Source organism: Selaginella moellendorffii, unplaced genomic scaffold (assembly GCF_000143415.4).
Source record: "Selaginella moellendorffii unplaced genomic scaffold, v1.0 SELMOscaffold_0, whole genome shotgun sequence".
Taxonomy (NCBI): domain Eukaryota; kingdom Viridiplantae; phylum Streptophyta; class Lycopodiopsida; order Selaginellales; family Selaginellaceae; genus Selaginella; species Selaginella moellendorffii.
In genome coordinates, this window is record NW_003314261.1 from 1,155,162 (window position 1) to 1,171,226 (window position 16,065).

A 16,065-nucleotide genomic window follows, 5' to 3' on the forward strand; every position below is an offset into this window, starting at 1 on the left:
GTCCAGAGGCTCCATCGACTGATCTCTTCCAGCGATGACGATGGCAGGCTTGACGATGGAGATTTCTTCTTCGCGGGTAAGCTCCTCGACACGTACTTGAAATGTGGCGCGGTGGAAGACGCCAGGGACGTCTTTTCTCGTCTTCCTTCGCGGGGAGTGATAGCTTGGACTAGAATGATCGCCGGATTCATCGAGCAGGGTGATGAAGAATCAGCCATGATTTTCTACTTCCAGTGCAAAGAGATGGAGTCAAGCCCGACCACTTCACGCTCGTCACGATCTTAAATCTCTGTCAGGCTCCAGAGGATCTGGAGCTGGGGATTGGGATCCACAGGAGGATCGTGAGAATGTTGTGGTCGGGAATGCACTGATTGGGATGTACCCGAGGTGTGGAAGTCCAGAGCTCGCCAAGAGAGTGTTTGATAGGCTGGTTTACCGCGACTTAGAGACTTGGAACGGTATTCTCTCGGCCTTCTCTCAAGAACAGGATGGTTCCAGTGACACTTTCCAGATCTTCCGGACAATGCTGCTGGAAGGGACGGCTCCAAATCGGCGGAGTTTCGTCACCATTTTGGAAGCTTGCTCGAGCTCGAGAGATTTGTCAAAGGGACGGGAGATCCGTGTGGGTTTACAGGGCTGTGAACTCGACTCGAACAGCTTCGTAGCTGCAGCACTGATTAACTTTTATAGTCGGTGCGGGGATTTGGACGGAGCACGGAGAGTTTTCTCGGGAGTTTGAGAGCAAGATGTGGTTTTGTGGACGAGCACGGGATCAGCCAACTCACAACACGACCAAGGTGGCCTCTACAGAAGAATGCAACTAGAGGGATTCCATTCAAACGAAGTTACTACTCAATGCTCTTGCTAGCGAAGAGTTCTCTTGGGCTTTGGAAAGAGCTCGTGATGGAGGCTGGATTTATCTCGCACAGGTTTGTCCGCACCTCTCTCGTCAATTCTTTCGGGAGATCCGGGAGACTAGCCGAAGCTTGCAGGATCTTTGACGAACACTGCGATGAGAAGGAAATATTTTTATATTTATAAAAAAATAAATCTTCAGTGTCCACAAGGTGAAAAGCTAAATTACCTTCTTTGGATGAGGTTTGTGAAGCTTTAAAGGTTAAATTGTATCTTCAAATGCTTCATAGATATGAGAATTTGCTAATGAATTATTGTTTTGATATTTATATATTCTTAATATCACCTTAAAGACAACTTTTTTTACTTTGTGAGGATTGTTTTTTATGACCATTTAGATGTCAAGAAGGAAGCCCTTTCATATGGAAACATGTGTTTGCATACTGATATCATCTGGACAATGTTTAAGCACAACATCTAGAAAATTCACTGATGCTATCACAGTTAGCTTCTCAAGAATAGAAGGAAAAGAGAGAGAAGATGGCAGCATTACTATGAACTATTTCAAAGTTGTAAATTTGAAATTTCATAGCCTAACAAATAATAAAGCCAACCAAATTCTCCTCTCAATTAGCATTTAATCCTTCTATGCTATGGAGTAATTCATTTTTATCGGCTAAAATGTATAACCAATGTATGCAATTGGATGATGTTGAGCAAACACACTCATATTCTCTTGCATTAAAACACCATTGAGACCAATGTTACACACTAGCAAGATCAGCATAATCAGAAAATATACCAAAAATGGACTAGTCATGAGTTTACAAATGCCTGCTCATAATTTTCTGACCAAACCAAAGATGACATCTACATGCATCACAATCAGAGAGTTGTCTAATGAATTAATTTAGACATTGCATTTTGCCAAGAGAATGTTCCTCTTTGGCATACAATACAGGACTTCAGAATGGTCACAACTTTATCATAACAGACTTTGTCTGAAATACAAATAAATGGTTGACAAATTAAAACTTCATTTATTATATGAAATCAAACTTGATAAACCATCTCCACCCCATGTGTCATGCTAGGCAAATAAGGTGGTAAGTTTATAAAGTGACAATCCTTCAAAAATTGTGCATGTGCAGTTTCAAGCATGAACAAGCAAGAATGGATTACACTGCTTACTTGTCAATATTGCCTATTTTGACTTTAGTTTTTATCAGATTGGATTTAGTTTTGGGCTCCCATCAATGAAAAATAATAATAATAATAATCATAATAAAGAAAATGAAACTCTAAATGGATATACTCAACTTAAACCAAGATTATAATGAGGCACTAGCAATTTTTCCAGAGTAACCAAAATGCTCCAAAAGCTCCTCATTCTTTCTCCAATCTTCCTTCACTTTAACTTTGATCTACTAAGACAAAGTCGTAGAAATAAAGAGATTAGGGAATACAAGAACTCAAATACCTCCAAGTAGCATTTCCTATCAACAAAATCCTCGATGTCCAGACGAGCAGCAGTAGCCAGAGTTTTTAAAGCCTTTCCTTCCTGAAATTCTTTAAGAACTCAATGAGATCAGACTGGATTTTTTTTTTCTTCACATACCTTCCCCAGCAAAATTGCCTTCTGCGACTCTTTCTCGACTAAAATCTCGATCTCTATAAAGTCCTTTGCGGGTGCTTCCCTTTCAACGTAGCGCACTACATTGACCTGGTAGACAGAAGAGAAGTTTGATGCAAGCAATAAACTTATTCGAAATCACCTGAGAACAGTATGGGATCTCCTCCCGATATAGTTGAAAAATCTTCTCGCGGAAGATCTCCGAGACAAAGAAACGTTCTTGATGCTCGCTCACAATATCCTGCATAGAAGTGTTACTCTAATCGCTGAAGCAGTCCAGCCTTACCCGTGGATAGTATGCGGGGCCGAGTGGAAGCTTGGAAACCAGCCACTGCTTCACTTCTTCAATTCCAAGCCCAAACTTGGCGCTCACTGGTATGACTTCGTCCATCCCGCTGTTCTTCTCATACCACTAACATTCACAAGCCTGCTATCAGAACAAACACTTCAAGAATTCAACACACAGACATATTCAAACAAACGGTACCTCTTGCTTCTTTTGTATCTCGCTTTGCTTCACTTTGTCTTTCTTGTTGAGCACCAGGAGCGTTGGCTTGGATTTTATGAGATTGACAGCACCTTCATCCAGAGTCCCAAGAACCTGAGAGAGCGAGCAGGAAAAAAAAAGGAGTCAGCGAAAACCATGTTTTTTTGTAAGAATAGACTGTAACTTACTTGCTCAGGAGGATGGCAAATATCCGCGATCAGGAGGAGGCAATCGGAATTGATAGTGGCGCTTCGCACACTTTTCATCATCAATTCGTCGAGCTTGTGCATTTGTTTTGTGATCACTCCAGGCGTATCATACAGTATCATCTGAGAGGAGAGCACAATCAGTAGATATAGCAGCCAAGAACACACGCACGAGAAAAAAGAAAGAGCAAGAGACTCACTTGGTAGTTGGGACCAGAGCAAATTCCCAGAATTCGGTGGCGTGTTGTTTGCGGCTTTGCTGTGACAATGGAAAGCTTTTGTCCAATGATACCATTGAGAAGAGTGCTCTTTCCCACATTCGGTTTTCCTATGAGCGCAACGTATCCTGATTGGAATTTGGAGCAATCAGCCACGAAAGAGAGCAGGAAATCCAAGAAAGAATTACCACTGCGATGATCGGCCGCGACTTTCATGTCGTCGTGCGCGACATTCTCCCCATCCTCCTCCTGGTGGATAATCTCATCCGCAAGACTCTCGCGATTAGCCCGCTTCACGACCTCCTCCACCGCAGCTCTTCGATTGGGCTTCTCGGACAAAACAAATATCGTCTTCTCCTGCGGCTTCTCTTGATCATCCTCCTCCCTCACGGCGGCCCTCACCGCGACGCAGCAAATCGTCCGCCTGCTGCGCGGAAATCCACACTCCCTGTGAGGAAATCGCCATCCATCGCTCGCGAACGCCTCAGCAGCGAGCATCGCTCAGCTAGAACCCTAAATCTTATCTCCCGTGCTTTGATCCTGTCCGTCCATCTCGTAGCCGTTATTTCGGAATATAATCTAGGGCGACTTTGTCCACATGTCACTTGGGGCAATTGCTGCGGGTCTTTAGGCGCTGGATGAGCGATCCAAGGATCTAAACGAGTAAGTTTCTTGTTGCTAGATGGATCAATCACGCGATTGCCTGGCGATCCTTCAGATTGCGGCAGCATTTCGACCGATTTCGAGCCATGGACATCAAGACGCTCGAGGAGCTCGTCGCAGACGGCGATTCTAGCCTGGAGAACAAGAAGGAGGCGGTAATCCACTCCATTGAAGCGGGATCGAGAACAGATACCGAGAACAGCAGCTTGGAGCCTACTGAAGCTCTCAAGGTTTTCTTTGATCGGGTCCCTTTGTTCTCCATCCCAGGGATTGATAACGATAGAGGTATGGTTTCATGTTTGTGTTTGTCGCATGCCTAGAACGGTCTCTTACATTTTTATTTTTTTCTTGGTCCCTGTTTGTTTCTTTTTCTTCTTTTTGGTTCGTGGCTACAGTGGTGGAGCTTGAAGCCAGTGACACGATGGTTTCGGCGATCACATACCTGTACAAAAACAAGCTTTTAGGCGCACCTGTGCGAGACGATCGACTGCCAGTAAATTCACCACTGGCTGATAAATACATTGGACTCGTGGATTTTTCAGGGATGGTGCTTTGGGCTCTTCAGGTTTGTCACTTCTTCTCTTTTTATTCCTTTTAGCCAACTTATGACTTCCTTTCTTCTCAGGAGCTAGAGGTCGAGGAGAGACAAGCAGAGGTGGCAGGATTAGTGATCACTCAACGAACCAAAACTGCGTCACAGGCCAAGGACAAGGAATTTAGTGAAAAGGATGAAGGTGGAATGGGAGCGAAATTTGTGCAGTCCGGATTTCTTGACTTGATTCAACAGCTCGATGCTGTCAAATCTGCAAAGGTATAAATTTCCAGGTAATCTCGATTTTGTTAATGAACCGATAAAAACTTATTTGCGCCTGTGTGTAGTTGGGAACTCTAGCACAGTCGTTTCGCTGGGGGCCATTTCTACCGGTTAAGCACGATGATACACTCTTGCACGTATTGCTGCTACTGTCTAGACACAGGCTTAAAGCTGTCCCGGTGATCGATAGTCAAGATCGATTAGTAAGAGGCTTCGTCACCCAGGTAATTGAGAACAATGTCTTTTGAGTCGGCACTATTCTTTTCTTTTCTTTCCAGAACGCTGCAGTACAGCTGCTTCTTCAATGTAGTGGACTCACTTGGTTTGATACTATAGCGAATAAGCCTCTCACGGAGCTACGGTATGTAGTCGATTTTTCTTTCTCTTTTGCATCCCATGTTGCCTGGTGCTGCCTTCTTGCGTGCGTAAATCAATATATGCGTTCAGTCGACTGGGTTGCTTGAGCAATGTAAATGAAACTGTCAGAAAGTTGAGGTATGCTCAGCAGGAACATTTATTCAAGTTTTTTCTAAACCAGGCTCTTGTTTTTCTGACAGAGCACAACTAGGACTTGGAGCATCAGAGGTTGTCTGCGTTAATCACGACGACGTGATTCTAGACGCAATGACAACAATGTGGAAGTTCAGGATAAGTAGCGTCCCTGTTGTGGAGAGAGAGAGCAGGCGTCTCATTGGAAATGTTCGAGGCACGGATGTGCTGCTCATGATCGAAAAACCCGAGCTCTTTCATCAAAGAAGGTATGGAAAACTACTATTCAACGTTTCTACTTCGTTGTTTGTCTAGAACGCTCACGGTGGAGAAGTACATGGAGGTGGAAGCAGAATGGAACCAGAGTGACGTGCTCAGCAACGATGTACCTTTGCAAGAAGAGATCGGCGCATCGATATGTGCGGGAACACTGAGCCTGGGGACCATAGCTCTTCCAAGAATGCTGGATCCTGTCAAGTCTAAGGCCGGGGACACGCTCAAACAGACCATGGAGAAGCTTGTCCATGCCAGGAGCGATAGGAGTTTCGTGGTGGATGACAAGCTTTGCATCGTGGGAGTCATCACGCTCAGGGACATCATCAACCAGTTTGCTCCTCCGCTTGTGGAACCTCCCACGCAGTGGAGTGGCTTCTTCGAGAGTGCTTTGCAGCTCACGGGATCTTCGCTTGAAAGTCCCGAAGAATCAACACCATACTGGAGCTGAAAGAGCAGTGAGAAACAATTGATATACAGAAAAAATCCAGCTTCCATTCACCTCATGTTTATGGCCGCGTCGAGAAATAATCAAAGAATGAACCAATAGTATTCGTTGTTATTGGCACCACAAGTGTTTTTTGTGTGGAAAGGCTTTGGTTTTCGTTTTCTTCACGGACGCCTGCCTTTCAGCTAACAAAGATGGTCTTTCAATCTGTAAGCAAGCTTTGACCGATCAGCCAAAGGAAACAAAGAGAAAGGATAGGGCGTCCGACCTGGTATACTTTGCCGTGTCGTAAATGGTAGCGTACTCCGGCCCAGTCGATGAACTGAGACCAATGAGAATAGACAGCAGACACGGGATAGAGAAAATTGTCCACGACCATTGCAACAAAAACCTGTCAAAGACAAGGCACTGATCTGTATGATAGTTTTCTTTGAAAGTTGCGCTCACCATAAACCAGTTGTAAGTCTTGATGGACACTGGCGGCTTTTCAGGAGATAGCTCGTTGCAGAGACTTATTATCACGGCCGAGAGACGCTGCAACGACAGTGACTCAATCACGGAGCAAATGGCTACAATCCCAGCCATCACAAGTCCTGCCAGAAGATAAGAATAAAATAAAAAAAATGATCCGTGAGTGAATGAATGGGACAGAAGGCAAACCTGTCCTGTACGCTATAGCTGCATCCGGAGATGGACAAAGCATCGCCCTGAATGCCACGGCCAGTTGCGCGATCACGAGCACGTATGGAGCTACGAAACTCCACGACAGCCAACAATGCGAGAAGAACAATGCCCGGTTCATAAGCCAGTTAACTTGCGAGTTGTAGGACTCCAGAACAAATGTCTGCTTTCGCAAATAGTTCCAGTACCTGCGAGAAAGGAGAGCGCACCGTTAACACCATCTCAAAACTAAAATATCACCTCGAAAAGCTTAAGTTTTGAGACAGTGGATGGAAGAACACAGCCACGGGAGGTGAGCTGATTACTCGATGATGTGCACCTGCGACCATCAGTTTCACGTATCAAAACAAAACTCGCGATTTTTCTTGTTTTTTTTTTGTTACCGGCCACAGCAGCAAGAGTCATATCGTCGGAATAGCCACCATTTTGCAGCCCTGTCACCATATTATAACGATCTTGACGGAAATCTTCTGCATGCATCTAGAATTAAAACACCACTTGTTAAGCCCTCCGAGAAAACTTGAAAATCTCGGTATACCATCATGCATCCGCCCCACAAAAAGAAAGTTCTTCCACCGGTCGCAAAACCAATTGAACAGGGCTGATAATCGTCTTGATATCAGTATCTGGAGAGCAAAATTTTCAAAGTCTTTACCATATGGTACTCATATATGCAATAGCTTCCGAGGCTTCCAGACGGTATGTCAAACGGATAGCCTGTGAGAACAAAAATCTGCACGCCTGGTGACGATCTAGACGGAAAACATGAGCTCAAATTACCTCCGGAGTCATTTTATCAACGAGCGCTCCGACTGTGCCGGGGTGAAGCTGCACGTCGTCGTCCAGAAAGAGAACGTATTTGCTCTCCTTGTGCATGGCAGAAATTCCAGCCTTTAAAACCAAACACGAAGATTTTCTTTTAAAGAAACATTCTGTGAAGACGACGAACTTACCAGCTGGTTGTGAATTTTCTGGCTGCAAGTTGCGGACAAGCCGGCTACCAAAACTTTTGCCAGGACATCATCCTGCAAGTGTCAGCATGCGCGATAAAATCTTCTCACAAGTTCAGAAAAGAAGGATACAATACCTTGAGCTCATAGATCAACTTTGATATCGCCGCATAAGCTGGATCTTTCATGCTCTCGACGACGATGATAAACTCGAGCGGACCTCCATACAACGATATAAGCTAGAAAAAAGAAAGAAAAATTAGCACTAGAAAACCAAGGAGTGAAGAGCATGATTTTCTACCTGGCTCCGCCAATTTCTAATCGTGTGTTCGCCAAATCCCTTGACGGGCATCACCACAGTCACGCGTGGTAGCATCGCTTGAGCACCATGCTCGAAACTCTCCACATCAACGTTGAGAAATGCAAGACTATTTCCATTTCGTTGCGCCCTCTTCATTTTCGCGAGCTCTCGCCCCCTACAGAATCCAATGCTGGCAATGTCAATCCCCACTGCACGAGAATCCATTGCGCAAAAGACCATCAATCACTGACCTTATCATCGTCGCGAATGCCCAGCCCATCGCCAGCGCCAAGTAAATGACGCATCCCTGGAAGAGCATTGGCAATGCACATTGAATCAACGAGTCACTTACCTGGATCTGGATCGCGACGGCCACCGGATGCGTGGCGAGAGCGCTGGCCACTCCAAACCACGAATCCAGATCCATCGCCTACTCCAGCTCAACCAGATCTAGTGAATCAATAAGGGCTTCTCTTCCGACAAGGAAAACCTTTACTTTTCTTTCCCGCCCTAGGTCAAACACGACTATGTTGTTTTAAGGATTTATGATTAAGTTAATTAAACCTGTTTAACCAAAAATAGCTGGTCTTTTCAAAGCATAGAAAAAAATTAAAAAATATGCCTCCTTTTTGGCTAGTATACAAATACAAAGGCCTAGCTAGGCAGCATTTTGCTCAAGGCTGCGTCCTTAAAGAAAAGAGCTATGGACGAGGAAATTTGAGCTCCCTTTTCCAGACAGGGCGACAAAAGCCACGGTCTTTTCTTCACGTCCTTTCACCACGGCCAGCGGCGAGACATGGAATTTGGAAGAGAGATCTCTCTCGCTGCGGCCTGCGAAAGATTTCCAAGAGAGAGATGGAGAGGAAAAAACCGGAGGGAGCGAGATGAATCCATGACATTTTTTCTGCGCCTGCATGTAGTGGTCTGCAAAGGAAACAAAAGACACAAAGATGAGACTTGAAAGACAAAGGATCGTTCAGTCACTTACAGCTTCTTCCAGCAGCTGCTGCTAAGGAAAATGTCTAGAACGGCGCGTCCGAGGAGGCCGCCTTTCATAGCCCGAGTAAATGTAATCGATGTCTTCCTCCTGCTGCGTTCTTGTCTCCTCTACCATTCTCCTCCAAACAGCATCATTGCTGCGATTGATGCTACTACTGCTCGCTCTGGCTTCAGCGTAGGCCACGGTGCTCTCTGCTACTCCAGTTTGCGAGAAGAAGAGATCTGCAAAAGACGCGAGGTGAGAGAAACAAGAGATGTTTTCGAAGTACCTGATCTGGACGAGCAAACGAGCTGCAAGAGAAGGAGAAACCAGACGAGCCTGGAAGTGAGCAGCATTGAAGTGGAAGAGGAGAAAGAAAAGAAGGAAGTGCTGAGAGGCAGTGAGGAGAGAGGAGAAACCATCAAAGCCTCCTCTTTGGCTGCCCGAGAGAGAGCGAGAGGAAAAGGAGCTTGGAGCGTATGCGTATGCGTATGCGTGTGTATGTATGTATAGCTGGCCGCCTGTACAAGCATACACACACAACAGCATAGTCAGAAGAAGGAATGTAGAATGTCAACGGGTGGCTCACTCAAAAACCAAGTCGCTTTCGCCAAAATCGTTGTTCCGTACGACGTCACGGGCCATGGCGTGCGTGGGAATATACGGCCAGTGCGCTCTCGGCACGGCCTGGAAGCTTTGGTATCCCGAGGCAAAGTTTCTCGAAGGCCACTGCTTTGAGAGAGCTGCAAAACAAACGAGTTTAATAACAATTGTTATGCGGGAAAGCAATGCGGGCGAGCGAAAGAAAAGAGATGTTTAGAGTACCGATGACTGATGGTAGTGGTGTGGTGTGGTTTTTTACGACGAAGATACAGCTTTGTGTCGCTTGCTGCTTTTACTCGTCCCGTCCTCCTCTGGGTTTGTAAGTGTGAAGGAAGAAGCTTCTGATGCCGAGACAGCTCCGCAATGAATAGAACTTGCCAGCGTTGGCTTCAAGACGAGCGAACCAATCTGTCAAAGACACCAAAACAGAACGGAGTATCAGCGAAGTTCGAATGTTTGGAAGAAAGAAAAGCCGAAAGAAAAAGAGAAAAGAGAATGACCGTGACCGAGAGCCTGAACGACTTTGATAGCTTAGATTCCCCTGAAAGCCACAGTCTTTGTGCCACTCTCATTGCTCATCAAAGGACGTTGCCGGCTGCTTGACCAACGAAGCGATAAGTTTAAAATGTGTGTGAGAGCGAACCTGGCAGGCGAGCGTCAAAATGCAACGGCATGGTGCTTGTCAAGCGAGAATAGCGAGGCGCATGCAGCAAACTTTGGACCTGTTTTCTGTACCAAGGACCTGAGCTATTCATTTGTTATCACCGTCTTCAATCCTTAAGGAAAAACGGAAACATAAGCATCTTAGCATTGCGCCCGCAAAGTGCAAAACATTACCAGTATTCAGTAGAAATAAGTGTCTTTGTTTTAGTTTGCAACTGCTGGAAAAAAGCTGTGAAAGAAAGCGCTGTGAGAAAAGCGAAGACCAGCAAGGAAGTGAGGGTGTTTTACCATTTTACAAAGAAACAACATCTTCGTTGCGCTTGCTGTTTTTACTCGTTCGTGGCTTCCTCTGAGTATGTAAATGTGATGGAAGAAGCTTTTGATGCGAAGACAGCTCCGCAATGAACAGAACAGCGTGAGCCCAGCCAGCGTACGCTCCGAAACGGCTTACAAACGCCTGCGCCACGGCGCTGTGCATTTTGGATGTGAGGCGTTGTCCGGCGAGCTCGGGTTTGAGATATTGCACGGCAATCTGTCAAAGAACAAAGATAATTAGCAAAGACTTTGAAGAAAACTTCACAAGAACTGTGTTTTGTTGGAACCAGTCTTGTGTTCGTGCAGCAACGATTGCACGAACGAAAAACTATGTAAACATGTACCTGCCATACGTGAGTGTCAACTGGAATGGCGTCGTGTTTGTCAAGCGAAAACAGCGACACGCATGCGGCGACCTTGGGACCGATTCCAGGGAGTGTACACAGTGCAGCAGTCGCCTGTTCTAGCGATCCTTCTCTCAAGGACTTCAGCCATTCATCACCACCACTTTCCTTGGAACGCAGGGTCTCCACGGCTCCTACAATATACTTGGCTCTACAAGAAAGAGTTAGAAACAAAGAAGAAGCCACCATCTTTGCTACAAAGAAAAGAAAAGAAGGAAACCTGTATCCAAACCCAGCGTCTCTAAGTTGTTTCTCGGTGAGGAACGATAGTTGCTCGAGCGACGGGAACTGGAAGAAGGATTGTCCATCCACGCAGCCAAGCGGAGATCCCTGAGTAGCGAGAAAATCCACCATCTTCGTTATCCTCTGGATGTGATTGTTGGAGGAGCATATAAACTGGAAGACGCATTCCACTGGATCCTGCCTCAGCACTCTCGCCCCTTGAATGTAGGGAGCCACAGCAGCAAATCGCTCGTCCGCGGCACTGAAAGAGCTCCACAGAGCCGCCAGCGACGTATCCAGCGTGAAGAATTCTCGCAGCGCCTCCTTGGCGCCTGGAAATTCCGTGTGGAGGCGATAGAGTGTGTCCTGCGGCGTCTGCCGGAGCGAGACGAGGTGAGGCCCCAGAGCTCCCGTGAACACGCCGGGACTTGTTTGCTTCCACAAGAATGTCTGACCTGTGAGGAGCGTGAGGGCGAGATTGAGCTCCACTGGAGGAACGCTGAGGCTCCGCCATTCTTCCCGCGCCCGCGGCTTCTTCGTGATTCTCTCCGGCGTGGCGACAGCGATCGCGAAGCTCAAGCTCCGCTTAGCGATGGGCGCCATTTTCTCTTTTAGGGCAGGAAGGAGGATTTAGGGTTTATGCGAGGGAAATGGTTGCGCCTGGCGGCAAACACAAGCGCTTCTTCGAGGTCGGCGATAGCGATGAGAATGTGAGTGGTTTCGCAGCTCTGCTCGCTCTGATCAATCGTTTCTTCTTAGAAATCGGATGAGGGGCCGAAGAAGCAGCGCAAGGAATTGGATCCCGACGTCGAGAAGCGATTGATTGAAGCCAAAGTGAAAGCAGTGCGTGGATTTATTGTAGCTCTAGAGGTTGTGATTGATCTTTGCCTTTGCAGCTTCCCCAAAGCAATGAGAACACCGACACTATCAAGCCGAAAATCAGGAAATACAATCGGGGAGAACGACTCTCCGTGAAAGTAAGATGGAAATTATTTTCTGTGATGCTACTTGGCTAAAATTCTTGGTTCGCAGGGATTGAAAGACAAGAAGCTCAAGTCTCAGCTCAAAACCAAAGAAGATTTGTTTGAGAAATCTGCTCTTACAGCCGCGAAAGTAGAGCAAGTAAGGTTTTTTTTTTCTTCTACTCTTTTGATACATTCCTAGCTTTAACGTTGAGCTTTCTTCAGTGGCTTCTACCGAGCGAAGGTGGAGCTTTAGAGGCGGACGATGGAGAAAATACCTATGACTACACTCAAGAAGACATCGTGAAGAACGTTGATATTTCAAGCGCGCACAAAGCATTTGATCTCAGACTTCCAGGTTTGCAAGTAATCTTTCTCTCCCGTCAGCTATTGGTTTGTTTCTTCTTCTTTTCTGCTGCAGACTTGGGTCCTTACACGATAGATTACACTCACAGTGGTCGATATGCGCTTATTGGCGGCCGGAAAGGACACCTTGCCGTGATCGATTGGAAAACTAAGTATCTCATGATGGAAACTCAAGTGAAAGAGACTACACGCGATATCAAGTTCCTGCACAACGAGCAGTTTTTTGCTGCTGCTCAGAGCAAGTAAGTGCTTTCTTACGTTTGCGTGGATTTCATTTTTCTTTGTAGATATATTTACATCTACGATAAAAAGGGCGCTGAAGTCCACTGCCTAAAGGTAAATAGATCAAACTTACATGCAAAAGTATCGATGCTTGTTCTGCTGCAGGAATTTGTAGCTCCACTGAAACTGGAGTTCCTTCGACACCACTTTCTCCTAGTCAGCACCAACAAGGCCGGAGTCCTTCACTACCAGGACACAAGCACGGGTCAGATAGTGGCAAATTACTCTACGAGACTGGGACCTTGCCGTGTTCTTCGAGCGAATCCTTACAATGCCGTTGTGAGCCTGGGCCACAGCAACGGGACAGTGACTCTGTGGACTCCAAACATGGGTACACCTTTGGTGAGGATGCTGTGTCACAGAGGCGCTGTGACTTCCACGGCATTCGACATGGGAGGGAGCTATATGGTAACAGCAGGCGCAGACGCGAGGATCAAAGTCTGGGACATACGAAAGATGCAGGCTCTTCATTCCTACATGGCGTTTCAGTCGACCAAGTCACTAGACGTAAGCCAGAAAGGCTTGCTCGCGGTCGGCAGTGGCTCCACGATCGAGATCTGGAAGGATGCGTTTCAAGTCAAGCAGGAAAAGCCATACATGAAGCACAAGCTCTTCCAGAACTCGACCATCCAGGATTTGAGCTTCTGTCCATACGAAGACGTGGTTGGGATTGGTCACACAGGGGGAGTGACATCCATTCTCGTCCCCGGCTCGGGAGAGCCAAACTTCGACAGCTTCGTGGCGAATCCTTTCCAGACAGTGAAGCAGCGGCACGAAGCGGAGGTCCACGCGCTCCTGGACAAGCTCCAGCCGCAGACGATCATGCTGGATCCTCAGAAGTTTGGAGCGGTGGACAAGAACCCCCGGAAGAACTTGCGGGAGCAGGAAGAAGAGGAGGACGAGTCGAAGAAGATCCAAGGCCAGAAGAAGGCCAAGCGCAAGACCAAAGGCCGGAACAAAGTTGGCAAGAGAATGGCGAAGAAACAATTGGAGGCTTTCGGCACGAAGCGATCGATAATTCGCGAGCAGCAGCAGCAGCAAAAGCAAATGAAAGGAGCTCTCGTGAAGGAACGAGAGGAGCCTTTGCCACGAGCGCTCGAACGCTTTGCTAGCTAGATCAACCAACGGCCCAGGTCGATTTGAGTGTCTCAGAATTCTAGAATATTCTCACAATGGAGCGGAATATGCTCCTTTCAGAATATCCTTATGCGCTCTAGAAGATTCTCATAAAAACCCATAACAAACCCTAACAGCATGATTTGGATTTGTCTCCGTTACTACTGACATGCTCGATTTGGATTGTCAATAACTACTTGGATGTTCTTGCCACCAAATTTTCAAAGAAGCAGACTATCAAACCAAAGGTTTAATCAACGTACGAATACCGTTAGAATCAACGGCTTGGATCGAGCGAGCAAGAGAGAGACACAGGGACAGGGGAAAAAGGAAGTCTGTTTGATTGGCTTGCCAGCTGGTATGAGATCCAACGGTGCTCTACGGACAAAGGTTTAGCTATTTGGACCTCCACACAGTCGAGAGCAAGGGCGCTGGCTAGGCGCTGTGAGGGCGGCGGGGTTTTGGATTGGAGATCGCGATCGATCTGCCTAGGGTATGGATTTTTTGACGGGATCCTTGGAATTTCTTGCATTGTTTCGCGGGATTGCGGCATTGTTGCTGTGATTCTGTGCGCTTCGGTGCTTGTTTTGTGTGATTTGATGCTCGGGAGGGTCAGATCTCGCCTGCATTCTTCGATTTGCCCCCCCAGGAACATTCCATTGGGCCCTAATGGGATTATTGGAATTCATGCCGCTTTTCAGATGAACAATGCGATGTCTCGGCGTCCGAGAAGGTCCTCGGACGATTCGGGAGGCAATGGATTGTCCAGCTCCGCGCAGGCTCAGAGCAAATCGGACTCCTCTTCGCTAGTCTCCGCCTGCGTTCTATTCGTCGTAAGTAGGCTGCCAAATTTCTTCTTTCTTTTTTGTATCCTACGAACTATTGTTCTATTGGCTCGTTCTTCTAAAGCCTTCCTTTGTTTTTCCCAGGTTATGGTGTTGTTTTTCGTCTACCTCTTCGGGCCCTCAAGTATGTGATCCATTTCTTCTTCTATGCTTTGGGACTAAATCGCATCACTTCGTTCATTGTAGCCTTCCAGCACCACTCAAAGACTTCGCCATCCTCGGCTGTAGCAACAGCAAGGAAGCTCAATCCATCCTTACTTCTGCGCTCGCTTCCAGTGGAAACTCATACGCATGACACTGAAGAGGAGGATCAGCACGAACAGCTAAAGTCCATTGCTGGTACTCACTATTCGTTTTCTTCCTGTTGTTCAACTTGAGAGCTTTTTCTCTTTAGACAATAACTCGGAGGAAGCGTCTGCTGGAGTGCTGGACGCTCTACCGTTGCTGCAAGAGGTGTATGGAAAACACATGAAAGCAGTTCTTCACATCGGACCGCAGACGTGTAACGTCGTCGCCAGGCTGCTTCAAGACGAAGGCGGACAGGCATGGGGTGTGGAACCATCGGAGATGACAAATCCAAGCTCGGTTTGCAAGAGCCTCGTCAAGAAGGGATTAGTCCGTATTGCGGACGTTCACCGGGGACTCCCATACAGATCAAAGTCATTCTCCCTGGTCCTGGCAAGCAACACACTCGAGCACTTGACATCTCGCCAGCTGAACAGAACACTTCCGGAGCTAGCTCGACTAACCAGCCATGCCATCGTTGCTTTCATCTGTAAGCCTTCTCTATCTTGTTTCACGTCTTTCCAGCATCCTCTCGTCTCTAACGCGCTGAATTCTTGCACAGCTAGTCAGCCATCGCAAGTATCATCGGCCAGGCAGCTCCAAGCGGCACTAAAATCCGTAAGAAAAGTTTTTCTATGTGCTTTCGCTGATGATCTTTGGACAGATCAAGAGCCACAACCGGACGTGGTGGTCTCGCAAATTCGAGACGGCCGGACTCGACGAAGACGAGGAGATGAGCAAAGGATTTGCCAGCCTCCAGTTGCAAAGATCGTATAGAAGTTCCGACTATATTTTCCATCTCCTTCCTCGGCAATTCGATTAGCCCAAGAGCTCGTCCACTACTACTACTGCTATAAAACGATATTAACATGCCACAGTGCGTGGCAAGTTTTTGGTAAGTATAATGAATAGAATGTATAACGTTTTAAGTTTGACTAGAGAAATATGGTCAACTCTACATGGTCAAACTAGTAGTTTACCTCTAAGAACGATTCGCTGGATATG

The 16,065-nt window shown here is 46.7% G+C and overlaps 6 protein-coding genes across 12 annotated transcripts; 3 read left to right on the plus strand and 3 right to left on the minus strand.

The window, feature by feature from the left end:
• Positions 1-2,085: 2,085 nt before the first annotated feature.
• On the minus strand, positions 2,086-3,928 carry LOC9663115 (GTPase ERA1, chloroplastic). 4 transcript variants are annotated; one of them, XR_002991987.1, is made up of 9 exons: positions 3,588-3,927; positions 3,382-3,527; positions 3,164-3,304; positions 2,976-3,089; positions 2,775-2,900; positions 2,631-2,729; positions 2,474-2,578; positions 2,336-2,424; positions 2,086-2,279 (listed from the first exon to the last, which is right to left on the minus strand). XR_002991987.1 is itself a non-coding variant. In XM_002960755.2 (9 exons), exons 1-9 carry the CDS (start codon positions 3,895-3,897, stop codon positions 2,187-2,189), a joined length of 1,215 nt encoding a protein of 404 aa, XP_002960801.2. In that variant the 5' UTR covers positions 3,898-3,924; the 3' UTR covers positions 2,091-2,186. The 4 variants fall into 4 exon arrangements, 2 of the variants coding, with proteins under 2 accessions (XP_002960801.2, XP_024527378.1); XM_002960755.2 differs by having other exon boundaries at positions 2,091-2,279; positions 2,336-2,416; positions 3,588-3,924; XR_002991988.1 differs by having other exon boundaries at positions 2,204-2,282; positions 3,588-3,928.
• Positions 3,929-3,972: 44 nt separating this feature from the next.
• LOC9633533 (SNF1-related protein kinase regulatory subunit gamma-1) lies at positions 3,973-6,190 on the plus strand. The gene is made up of 8 exons (XM_002960090.2): positions 3,973-4,062; positions 4,118-4,347; positions 4,458-4,627; positions 4,688-4,873; positions 4,942-5,100; positions 5,155-5,237; positions 5,434-5,634; positions 5,681-6,190. Exons 2-8 carry the CDS (start codon positions 4,149-4,151, stop codon positions 6,087-6,089), a joined length of 1,407 nt encoding a protein of 468 aa, XP_002960136.1. The 5' UTR covers positions 3,973-4,062; positions 4,118-4,148; the 3' UTR covers positions 6,090-6,190.
• Positions 6,170-8,507, minus strand: LOC9633534. Its single transcript, XM_024671601.1, has 14 exons — positions 8,371-8,507; positions 8,270-8,325; positions 8,019-8,193; positions 7,855-7,956; positions 7,721-7,792; positions 7,548-7,658; positions 7,423-7,500; positions 7,306-7,368; positions 7,151-7,247; positions 7,008-7,086; positions 6,747-6,955; positions 6,534-6,679; positions 6,355-6,477; positions 6,170-6,293 (listed from the first exon to the last, which is right to left on the minus strand). Exons 1-14 carry the CDS (start codon positions 8,443-8,445, stop codon positions 6,198-6,200), a joined length of 1,482 nt encoding a protein of 493 aa, XP_024527369.1. The 5' UTR covers positions 8,446-8,507; the 3' UTR covers positions 6,170-6,197.
• Positions 8,508-8,619: 112 nt separating this feature from the next.
• On the minus strand, positions 8,620-11,842 carry LOC9663116 (N-glycosylase/DNA lyase OGG1). 4 transcript variants are annotated; one of them, XM_002960757.2, is made up of 10 exons: positions 11,203-11,842; positions 10,923-11,133; positions 10,552-10,795; positions 10,438-10,492; positions 10,101-10,376; positions 9,823-10,008; positions 9,587-9,740; positions 9,287-9,518; positions 9,007-9,239; positions 8,620-8,942 (listed from the first exon to the last, which is right to left on the minus strand). In XM_002960757.2, the coding sequence occupies exons 1-3, from the start codon at positions 11,805-11,807 to the stop codon at positions 10,556-10,558; spliced, it is 1,056 nt and encodes a 351-aa protein (XP_002960803.1). In that variant the 5' UTR covers positions 11,808-11,842; the 3' UTR covers positions 8,620-8,942; positions 9,007-9,239; positions 9,287-9,518; positions 9,587-9,740; positions 9,823-10,008; positions 10,101-10,376; positions 10,438-10,492; positions 10,552-10,555. The 4 variants fall into 4 exon arrangements, with proteins under 4 accessions (XP_002960803.1, XP_024529001.1, XP_024529006.1 ...); XM_024673233.1 differs by having other exon boundaries at positions 10,101-10,195; positions 10,244-10,376; positions 10,923-11,842; XM_024673238.1 differs by having other exon boundaries at positions 10,244-10,376; positions 10,923-11,842.
• On the plus strand, positions 11,815-14,078 carry LOC9633535 (probable U3 small nucleolar RNA-associated protein 7). The gene is made up of 8 exons (XM_002960091.2): positions 11,815-11,914; positions 11,964-12,047; positions 12,101-12,181; positions 12,237-12,326; positions 12,392-12,524; positions 12,588-12,774; positions 12,820-12,868; positions 12,920-14,078. Exons 1-8 carry the CDS (start codon positions 11,855-11,857, stop codon positions 13,928-13,930), a joined length of 1,695 nt encoding a protein of 564 aa, XP_002960137.1. The 5' UTR covers positions 11,815-11,854; the 3' UTR covers positions 13,931-14,078.
• Positions 14,079-14,262: 184 nt separating this feature from the next.
• LOC9633536 (uncharacterized protein At3g49720) lies at positions 14,263-15,995 on the plus strand. The gene is made up of 7 exons (XM_002960092.2): positions 14,263-14,423; positions 14,632-14,763; positions 14,860-14,899; positions 14,962-15,114; positions 15,170-15,550; positions 15,623-15,678; positions 15,725-15,995. The coding sequence occupies exons 2-7, from the start codon at positions 14,632-14,634 to the stop codon at positions 15,881-15,883; spliced, it is 921 nt and encodes a 306-aa protein (XP_002960138.2). The 5' UTR covers positions 14,263-14,423; the 3' UTR covers positions 15,884-15,995.
• Positions 15,996-16,065: the final 70 nt, after the last annotated feature.